This window comes from Malania oleifera, chromosome 4, assembly GCF_029873635.1.
Source record: "Malania oleifera isolate guangnan ecotype guangnan chromosome 4, ASM2987363v1, whole genome shotgun sequence".
Lineage (NCBI taxonomy): Eukaryota > Viridiplantae > Streptophyta > Magnoliopsida > Santalales > Ximeniaceae > Malania > Malania oleifera.
Genome location: NC_080420.1, coordinates 34,118,856 through 34,130,275, shown reverse-complemented (window position 1 = coordinate 34,130,275; position 11,420 = coordinate 34,118,856). Strand labels below are relative to the sequence as shown.

Here is an 11,420-nt window from a genome sequence, read left to right as displayed (position 1 = left end):
ACACTGCTATACATCCTCAGCTATCTCTTTCTTCACATTGCTCCACCAAAAGGATTCCCAAAGATCTCTGTACATTTTAGTGCTTCCTGGGTGCACTGTATACAAGGATCAATGCGCCTTCTCCAAGATGATTCTTTTAATTTCAGTAACTGTTGGTACGCACAGTCTGGTACCAATCCTTAGAGCACCATCATCTTAAATAGTAAAATCGGTTCCTTGTCAGCTCTATACTTTATCTCTGATCTTCACTAATTCCATATCTTGCATATGAGCAATCTTTATTTTCTCCAGCAAAGTTGGCTGAAGTACTAGGCTAGCAATAAATTCCTGGTGATCTCCCTCCACCAACTCTACCCCAAGCCTTTCCAAATCCATTCTAATATGATGTTGCATCACCACGGCTGACATAGAGGCATTCCCTGATTTCCAACTCAAGGCATCAACTACTACATTTGCTTTCCCTGGGTGGTAACTAATGACACAATCGTAATCTTTAATTAACTCCAACCATCTTCTCTTCCTCATATTAAACTCTTTCTATGTAAAGAAATATTTCAAGCTCTTATGATCTGTAAAGATCTCACATTTCCAACCATACAAATAATACCTCCAGATCTTTAAAGCGTACACCACTATAGCCAATTCTAAAACATGCATTGGATAATTCTTTTCATATTCCTTGAGTTGCCGAGAAGCGTATGCCACAACTTTTCCTTACTGCATCAATACACACCCAAGTCCTCTTAGAGACGCATCATTGTAGATCAAAAAATCTCCATCCCCTAATGGAATGGTCAAAACTGGTGTGGTGACGAGTCGCTTCTTCAACTCCTAAAAGCTCTGCTCACATTCGTTGGTCCACTCGAACTTCACACTTTCCTCATAAGTCATGACAGATGACTTGATAATCTAGAAAAACCCTCTACAAACTGCTGGTAGTATCCCGCCAGACCCAAAAACTTCAGATCTCCTAAACATTTCTCGATGTCATCCAATTCACCATCGCTTCTATCTTGCTCGGATCTACCAAAATACCACTCCCGGAGATCACATGTCCAAAGAACGTAACTTCCCTAAACCAGAATTCATATTTCTTAAACTTAGCATACAACTTATTTTCTCTTAATATCTGTAGCACCATCCTAAGATGATCTTCTTGCTCCTCAAAACTCTTTGAGTAGACCAGAATATCATCAATAAAAACAACAACAAGCTGCTCCAAATACTGGTGGAATACCCTGTTCATTAGGTCCATAAACACTGTCGGTGCATTGGTCAATCCGAAAGGCATAACCAAAAACTCGTAGTGGCCATACTTGGTTCAGAAGGCTATCTTCGAAACATCTTCTGCTTTAATTTTTACCTAATGATATCCTAACCGGAGGTCAATCTTAAAGTAGACTCGAGTTCCCTGGAGATGATCAAATAAGTCATCAATACGGGGAAGAGGATACTTGTTCTTAACTATCACTTTATTGATCTCTCTGTGGTCGATATACATCCTCATCGTCCTGTTTTTCTTCTTTACAAATAAAACTGGTGCTCCCTAGGGCGACACACTAGGCCTGATAAATCTTTTGTCTAATAATTATTACAATTAGTCTTTCAATTCTTTCAATTCTGCTGGAGCCATTCTGTAGGGTGCTTTAGGAATCCGTGCCGACCTTGGAAATAAATCAATAGCAAACTCAATTTCACGATCCGGTGGTAAACCAAGTAACTCTTTTGGACAAACATCTAAAAATTCCTTGATTACTAGAATATCAGCAAGTTTCAATTCTCCCTCTGGCATTTCTTTTATACAAACTATGTACCCCTGGCAACTGTTCCAGAGTAGTCTCTTTGCTTGTATAGCTCACACCAACTGTGATGAGGCGCGCACACAAGACCCCATGAATCTAAATTCCTGCTCTCTAGGAGGCCTAAATATCACCTCTTTCTAATGACAATCAATATTGGCATAGTTAGTGGCTAGCCAATCCATTCCCAAAATCATGTCAAATCCCTGCATATCTAATACCACAAGATCAACCGGCAATATTCTTTCCTGAATACCCACTAGATAACCTTTAAACATTCATCTACACCTCACTACTGACCCTATCAGTGTAGCTACTAACAACTTGGTGTCTAACAGCTGAGTTTCTATCCCACATAATTTGACGTACCCAATAGACACGAAAGAATGTGTGGCCCCTGAGTCAAATAAAATAACAACTTTATATGATAAACAGTAATAGTACCTATCACGACATCACCCGCAGTCTCAGCATCTCCCGGTGTCATCGCATAGACCCTCGTTGGGGCTGTGCCCCTCTGCTGGCCTCCTCGGGGTGCTTGGTTATTTTTCCAGAATGGTCTAGGAGCTGGTAAATTAGTTGGCTGAGCTCGGCAATTTTTGGCAATGTGTTCGGGCCGTCCACACCGATAATAGATATTCTCTCTCATACAACATTGTCCCATATGCCTCCTGCCACATCTAGGGCATATAAGACAAGTCTGCTCATCCTGATATCCATGGTTTCCCATCACTTGCCTCTAACCTCCGTCATACCGGTCTCCCCTCCATGGGCCCAGACTAGTGCATGCATGAAACCTAGGAGGCATGGGCCTCTTTCTCTAGCTCGGTATCCCAGTACCCCTCTACCTGCTCACCTATGCTACAACGACTCTGTCGACCAATTCTGAAAAGTCTTGCCCCTTCAAAACTGCCACCTATTCATAGATTTCCTACCTCAATTCCCTCTCGAACTTCCTCACTTTCTTAGCCTCATCTAGGGCAATATATGGGGCAAAATGCGACAGCTCAATAGACTTTGCCACGTATTACTGGACCGTCAGATGCCCTTACATAAAATTTAAGAATTCCTCTACCTTAGCTTCTCTAATAGTGGTGGGGAAATATCGGATTGAATAACACCTCCTTTAATCGGCTCCAAGTTATGGCTACTGGTACGGGTCTCTGTTCCTCTAACAACTTCACAGTTGTCCACCACCTCTTAGCCTTACCCCTCAACTTATATGTGGCATAGAGGACCCTCTGATCATCAGTGCAGTGCAGCACCATCAGTGTTTTCTTAATTTCCTGCATCCAATTTTCGGCAACTACAGGGTCGGCTTCCCCTGAGAACGTTGGTCATGTCGGTGAACTGTTGGATTGTACAACTCTGATCAACTAATGGGAAGCCTTGTTCTCTACTGTTTCGGGCAATTTCTGCCATAACTTGCTATGCTACACTGTGCAGCACCTGGTTAGAGTTACTACCACCCATATCGAAAGGTCCTGCATCACTACTACCACCAACATGTGCATTGCTATTTTCGGGGTCCATCCTACAATAACATGAGAATAATATGAGAATCCTTACTTCATAATACAATTCTTATATTAATCTAACTAAGAATCATAACATATCTTCATACCACCAACCCACTAATTTAAGGCTCAATCTTACTATTCGGAAACAAAACCGACGATAGTTTACCATGACTTTCTTGAAATCGTCACCCTAGGAAAAACACAGAAATCACCCCGAAGTTCCTATCTCCAAACTGCGAGATAAAATCCTAAATTCTTTTATTAATCCCTCACATTAACTTTTCCAAAATCTTAGTCCTTCCTCTATCTACCCTCGTCAAAATCCATTCCTATACTCTGGTATTTTTTTCCGCTGTGCACAAAGTCTACAGAACCTAACAACCTAGGCTCTGATACCAAACTTGTAACGACCCAAAAATTATTACCAGTTTTTTTATAATATACTATTACTCTGATACCCATAATACTATTCACTATAACGTCTCAAACCTAAAGCGGTACCGAGGATACCTGTTTTAAAACATACCATCTATGCAGTGGAAAACATAAAACACCTTAACCTTATTTACAATACCAGAGTTTTAGTATTTCCCAAAATATACATATACATCTCCCAAATTCAACACAATGCCCTAGGGCATACCCAAAAATACAACTCCCAACTCAAAAACTTACCCTGTAGCTATGGCAATACTAAAGTCCCCTCTATCTTGAAGCTCGCTTCGCACGTCTATCTGGATCACCTGAAATGTTTGGAATTCTAAGGTGAGACACCTCTTAGTAAGATGGAATAAGTTACATCTAGTGTGTGGCAAATGAGTTTTACTTCAATAATATAATTATTAAATCAACTATAACTGTGATAACATTTCAATGTAAAACATATCATAACTCACACATATGCCTTTTAAAATAAGTTTTCTATTTGAACAGACTTTTAGTTGTAATAGATAGTTTATGTTCTCTGTAAAACTATATACATTTATTTATATAACTTTGAAAGCTTCCCTGGATGGATAAATGTATGCATGAATTAACCTTTCATGCTTGGGTTGTGCGGCCCGTGGGCTGAACTTAACTCTGGCTAGCTTACCAGGCTAAGTCAAACTGTAAACCTCTGTAGTACAATTGGCCTCCTCAACCTAGACCTGACTGCCAGGGAGCCTTTGTCTCTCCTCTAGGCACAATCGACTATAAATTTCACACTCTATCTGAGATTTGTGGTTGCACTATCTATACTGTGTAACTATGACACCGTGCTCTGTAATATGTTTTGGTCCATTAGGGTTTTGATATTGTATAATACTATTACTGTGTATTATTGTTTTACTATGATTCTGTATAAACTGTATACCATGATTCTTTAATAACTGTATAACATCATGGTTATATAAAAACTGTATATAATCATGGTTCTGTAAAAGCTGTATATAATCATGGTTCTGTAAAAGCTGTATGTAATCATGGTTTTGTAAAAGCTATAACATCATGGTTCAATAATGGCTGTATAAAAATCTGTATTAAATCTTTGTACTATATCTGATATTTCTCATGCCACACAATTTTAATGAAACTCTTATACTATAATCTGTACGGGTAAAACTGTATTTCCCTGCTATATAAAATAATACATATCATTTGTAAAACTTTCCTGTATCCCAAAATTTCTGAATTTTCACAAATATACAACAAATGTAAAATCCAAATTTCATACTCTAAATTTATATTCTATAATATTCAGTAAATCACATGCCAAAATCCCATAAACACATGTTATACTTTAATTGATAAAAATTCTGAATTTAACTGACTTAACTTATTCCCCTTACCTGATTATCGAGAGACTTGCTAAAATTCTATGCTCACACCTGCAGCGTTCAGAATTCAAAACCCTGAAATTATGTATTCCCCATAATAATATCACATTCACATTTTCTGAACCCATATACTCCATTTAATCAATGAAACATCAAACATCCAACTATTTATTACTTTTACCTCACTCCCTGAAGAAACACCTGCAGGGACCCTAAACCCGTGCCTGCGGCGTTCGCACCAAAACAGTGAAATTTACATTTCTCTCAGTTCAATCAACTTTAACCCCATAATTATAATCATTTAAATGTCTCTAAACCCATACTCTTCATTTAATAAATCAAATACCAACATTTAACACCCTTACCTCAACTTTGGAGTGGTGTCTGGGATCCTTAAAACATAATTCTCCTCTGGTCAAATTGACGAGAATTGTCGCTAGGCCTTAAATACGGAGTCTAATTGTCAATGGAGTGAGTTTAGAGTGAGAAAATGAAAAGAGAGAGAGAGAGAGAGAGAGAGAGAGAGAGAGAGAGAGAGAGAGAGAGAGAGAGAGAGAGAGAGAGAGAGAGAGAGAATGAGGGTTTTGAAATTTTTTAATAAGAAAATGACATGTAGCCCTTATATACCATTTTATCCCAGGCAAAAACCGTCAACGGTTTTCTTAGGTTCCGAGAAAACCATCGCTGGTTTTGTCTTTAACCTTACCGATTTAACTGTTTACCCTTTTACCTAACTCCGATAACTATATAACCATCGACGATTTTCTTAGTACTCTAGAAAACCATCGCCGATTTTGTCCTCACCAACCCATTTTCCTCTTTTCTTCTATTTTTCTTATCATTTCTATTTTTTGAGTCTCTACAGATACAACCCAATACCTTATTTTCCATACTCATTTTCTAAATGAATTTTCTTCAAGATTGGTAATACAACTTGATATCTCTTTTCAAAAAAACTTGTTTTCAAATTGGTAACACAACCTAATATTTTCAAACAAATTCTTTTCATCATCGTCATCATCATTTTCCTTCAAAAATTAGGGTTTTGAGGTCAACCCCTTTTAGAGTAATTCTCTGAACTTGTAAAAGTCATTTCGAAGTGCTCATAGATAGTAATGATACTATTGGAGGACTACGAAAGGTCTTTCAATTATGTTTCTTTAATTTTCGTTTCTTTTCTTTTAGAGGCAGAACTACATAATAGCGGTAACTGTTCCATGAATAGGTGTTGATAGGGGTATTGTTTGGCAAACCCTACCTTCTCTATGCGCAAATATACTCACAGACCTAATCTCTTATTTTCGTAGACTAAAGGTTTTTTTTTTTCTTTTTTTTTCATTTCTTAAAAAAAAAAATGCGGTTGTGGCTCCAAATATTGTGCATTTCATGATTGACTTCATTCCCCCCCCCCCCCTTCCCTTTGCCTTTTTGATGAGGAGATTACTATGCAAAAAACCCATCCATGACACCTTAAATAGAATCTGGTGTTGAAAAATACTTAGATATAAAGGTACTTATCTAAAAGTAGTTTGAAATCACTTATTGGGAGTATTTTTTCAAATATGCATTTTTTTCATTAAAAAAAACTTTTTTTTTTTTCAAAAATAACTTATTTTTCAAAAGAATAGTTTGGAAAAGTATTTTTTGAAATAAGTACTTATAATTTAAATATTTTCATAATAAGTATTATCTTTTAAAACGTTCCAAATGGGGATAGTATTGCAGAGTATGGCCAGTTAGTACAGTCCCATTAGGGTTTATAACTTTCCTCAAACATCCATATTTTTTGCCAAATGTGGCAGCAATAGGACCAAAACTTGCGGGCAAAGATTTCCACCAAATAGAGAATTTACCAAAATTTAACAACTTGACTGTTTGCTTAAACTCAGAATTGATTTGGGGCAGTGGGGTTACATCCCCAGACCATCCTCTAAAGTACCTCTAAATCATTGCCTTTAATGACCACAGTATGCACACACTAACAAAAAAAAAAATTGGAACAAATTAACGTAGAAAAAGCTAGGAAGAAAGATGGATTTTTTTTTTCTTCCTGTTTTCCTGCTGGAGAGGAAGAAAGATGGATAGGATATCTTTGTCCATACAGGCAACATGTATGCCTCAACCCCTCAGGAAAAGTAGGAGTTAAGTTTTAAATGGCCCCATTACACTTGCAATGAGACAAACACTGCAACTAGAAAGCGTTCATCATTAATGTTTCCTTACATTTGGAGCAGCCCCTTAACACTACAGCTAACTGTGTGCCCCTACTTTTGCCACTATCAGAAAGGGGTGATTACAGTATTTCTTCATGAAAGGAAACACACTTACACACATATACACACATATGTACACATGATTGACAGTTCATATAATAATTATATTTCACTTGAACAAATGGATCATGGCAGTGACTCAAAGATCTTATAACCCTGTTAATCATTTGTCCTAATCTGTGATTAAATGGCGATGATAGTTTCAGATTTACGCATCTTATTAGTTAGAAGTTTCTTTTTCTTCTGATCTTTTATTTGTTTTAATATAAGACATAAGAGGAAGACATGAATTACATGTCCCTAAAATGGAAAACAGAAATGCAATGCAACATATTTCCCACTTTAAGCTTGGAAGTAATCCCTATCTGATAGAACCAAGGGTTTCAAGTGCACCTAGGAAATTCTAATCGTCTTCTCCGATATGTACACAGTAATCTAATCTAATTTCAATTCTTTTGCTTTAGGACTAAGGAAAAAAGGGTAATCTATGATGGAATTCACGTTTCACCAACCTGCATGTGTTGCAACTTTTGTTCATTGCTAAGTTGAAAATTCCACCATTATAAAGATGACTTACCTTTGCATCTTCCCAGTTAAAAACAAAGAACCTTTTCTCCCTTCTCAAGTATGTCTAAAGGAAATGTAAGAATACATGTTCTGGAGAAGAACAGAACTTTTATTGAAAGAGCTAAACCAAGCCAGAATTTGTTATCCAGACATTTCAACAAAGTTTACCCCTTTGGGCTCTCAAAAAGCAGTTCACCTCTTTCTCTTTCATCCTTATCATTATCATTGTCGCAGACTTCGAATGACTCTTCTACTACAGATTCTATTTCTCAGCTTGAACGTAAGATCCTTTTGTCTCTTCGGCGGATCACACCACCACCAGAAAGAAAAGAAGTCGCTGTGGCTAACAACATTCAACCACGTAGTCAGGATTCTAATGCTGAGGGCCTCAAGAGGTGCAACTGGATTACAAAGAACAGTGGTAAGCTCAAATATTATTCAAAATTTTAGATTTTATTTTCCTTGCTTGCCCAAGAAAATAAATGCTCTGAGCATGTAAAAGATCAAATCAAAGTGAACATATTGCACTGGAATCTGCAGCAGCAGCCTGTAATTAATCAAGTTCTAGTGTCCACAGAATTTTAAAGTTTGGTGTATTAGAAGATGTAATATTAAAAGAACCACAATGGCAATCACCTTTTCCAGAATCCGAATGGTGGCTCATTTTCTTATTATTCTAAATGGTTGCAGTAATTATAAAGTATCCACTACTTATACAATGATGAGAAGAAAAGAAAGTTAAAAAAAAAATGGTCAAACCTCATTATTAAATTTCTAACTTGCTGCAGTTTTTATGATCAGTGAAACTAATAGTGGCTTCATCTTTGTACCAGCTACACAGTGTTAGATTACCACTTTACCTAAAAGTTTAAGTTGTTAGGTTGTGGGCCAACAATGTATATCAAGCTGTAACACTATCCCGCACCTGCAGCCCAACAGCACATGGAGAGATAAATATGCAATAAATTTTTAAATACCACAAAATAAATGCGGGCGACAAGACTAGAACCTAGGACCCTCTAGTAACCATTTCTGATACCATGTTAGATTACCACTCTACCTAAAAGCTTAAGCCATTAGGTTGTGGGCCAATAATGTATATCAAGCTTTAACACACAGCACATTAAATCACATCAATCTCTAAAAATGGTACAATTAAAATCACATTAATTATCATTTGTACACTTGAGGTACAACTAGATGTGTACTATGTAATTAATTCATATATCTCTGTTGATGCAAGATTTTTATGCAGATAAAGTTTATGTGCTCTTTCATGATGAACGCTGGGGGGTTCCAGTTTATGATGACAAGTATGTCGTTTGTGATTCTTCTTTAACTCTTCCAGTATTTTTTTATGAATATTCTTGTATCTATTACTTATGGGCCCTTGTTCCAATTTTAATTGATGTGTATTGCCATACAGTCAATTGTTCGAACTGCTTGCAATGTCTGGAATGCTAATGGATCACAATTGGACAGAAATTCTAAAGAGAAAGGAACAGTTCAGGTATTTGGATCTATCTTTACCTACTGTGACTAGAATAAGAACCCTTCAAGCAAAACTTGCCTTCTTGAAAATATTCTTTTATCTCCAGTGCATAATTCTAGGTTGTGTTGTTAATAATATAGAGAGGCTTTTGCTGGATTTGATCATAATGGTGTTGCCAAAATGGGGGAGAAAGAGATTGCTCAGATAGCATCCAACAAAGCTCTCATGGTAACAGAGAGCAGAGTGAGGTGCATTGTAAATAATGCCAAATGTGTAGCAACGGCAAGTTCGAAAATTTCATGTCTTTGCAAAAGTTTTGCCACTGGGCTCAGTAACTTTACTGGTAGCTCATTAATTTCCCTTTTTTACCTTTCGAGTCCAAATGCAGATTGTGAAGGAATTTGGATCTTTCAGCAGCTATTTGTGGGGTTATTTGAATCACAGGCCTGTGATCAACAGATACAAATACCCAAAAAATGTGCCTCTAAGGACTCCTAAGTCAGAGGCCATTAGCAGGGATCTAGTGAAGCGTGGATTTCGGTTCGTCGGGCCAGTGATCATCCACTCATTCATGCAAGCCGCAGGCATGACAATTGATCATCTTGTAGATTGCTTTAGGTATGGTGAATGTGTGGATCTTGCAGAAGCCCCTTGGAATGTGTTCTAATGCTCCTATGAAGTAATGGCCCTCCATAAGTCACCTTTCATACAAATTTTGCATAATATGAGAAATGACCAACATATTGGATTGTTCAATCCTCCGCTCTCTAATGTTTTTTCCTCCTCTGCTTTTGTTTTGCCATTTTTTTTCTCTTGGGTCTTGTTCTGGTTTTTGTTTTTTTCTTCTTTTGTGCAGTCTAGCTTCTCATAGCATGGTGCTGTAAAGGCTGGGATTCTTGTCATTATATAATACGATCACCTTCATTATGTAATGGCCCTGCATGATTTGGTTTGCTGCACTGCAATTGTAATACTTGGTTTGGCACGTACAACGGGTTCAGTTAGCTCCTAATCCCATCGCATTTTCCTTTTGCACAAAGTATTGTTTTCCCTAATCCAAGATTTGACATTACAATAACATGCTCGCCCCCTCTTTTTGAGTGGAGTCCAAAAAAAGGTTGACAGGTCCAATTAAGCCCCTAATCCACTGCAGGCTTAGTTTGCAACTTGGGGCCCATAGTTATATTTGGCCCATCTTGTCATTGGGCTTCTCCACAACATTCACTTGAGCCCAGCCCAGCCCAGAAGCTTTACCATGTTTTTAAGAGATTACAACTCCACTGCTATCATTACTGCTGTTGCTGCTCCTAGCATAAGGTCCTATGTTAGTGGCATGCATTATATACATGCCACAGACTTATCTTTATTCTTATTTTAAATAGGTGGCATACTCAAGTCTGCTAGGTACAGATTTTTATGAAGAAAATGGTAAAAGAGAAAAAATAGTGAGGAGAAATATATTAAAAAGAAGTCAAAATTCGACAGCCCTTGCCCCATTATAATAAATACAATCCCACATTAAAAAGATAAAAATGTTTGGAGCTTTGCATATAAGATAGGAATATAGGACCCAGAAAAAAGTTAACTAACTCAAGGGTAAAAAAGATAGGAGAAAAAAAAAAAAAGAATTCCAACTAAAAACACCAATATGTGAAACAAAGGTATTTAAGATGAAGAAAAGTCAAATGTGTGAAAACTATATTTTATATATATATATATATATATATATATATATATATATATATATATATAGAGAGAGAGAGAGAGAGAGAGAGAGAGAGAATGTTAGGCATCGATGCTTTGAACCCTGGCCCCTATTCTAGGTAGACATAGGTGTGGACCCTACATGTAGGGCTCACATGGCTGCAGGATACACCTATGTCTACTTAGGACAGGGCTCAGGTACTATTTACAAAGTTAATTATATTATATTATGTTATATATATATATAT

At 37.1% G+C, this 11,420-nt stretch overlaps 1 protein-coding gene across 1 annotated transcript; it reads left to right on the top strand.

The window, feature by feature from the left end:
* Positions 1-8,010: 8,010 nt before the first annotated feature.
* On the top strand, positions 8,011-10,400 carry LOC131153247 (uncharacterized). The gene is made up of 5 exons (XM_058105419.1): positions 8,011-8,397; positions 9,232-9,289; positions 9,403-9,486; positions 9,609-9,750; positions 9,857-10,400. Exons 1-5 carry the CDS (start codon positions 8,037-8,039, stop codon positions 10,133-10,135), a joined length of 924 nt encoding a protein of 307 aa, XP_057961402.1. The 5' UTR covers positions 8,011-8,036; the 3' UTR covers positions 10,136-10,400.
* Positions 10,401-11,420: the final 1,020 nt, after the last annotated feature.

Bases quoted from the DNA above. Each gene is read 5' to 3' on its own strand.
- LOC131153247 (XM_058105419.1), top strand. From the start codon at position 8,037: ATGTCTAAAGGAAATGTAAGAATACATGTTCTGGAGAAGAACAGAACT. The intron at 9,290-9,402 runs GTATGTCGTTTG...ATTGCCATACAG, and splicing joins GTTCCAGTTTATGATGACAA to TCAATTGTTCGAACTGCTTG. The intron at 9,487-9,608 runs GTATTTGGATCT...TTAATAATATAG, and splicing joins AAGAGAAAGGAACAGTTCAG to AGAGGCTTTTGCTGGATTTG.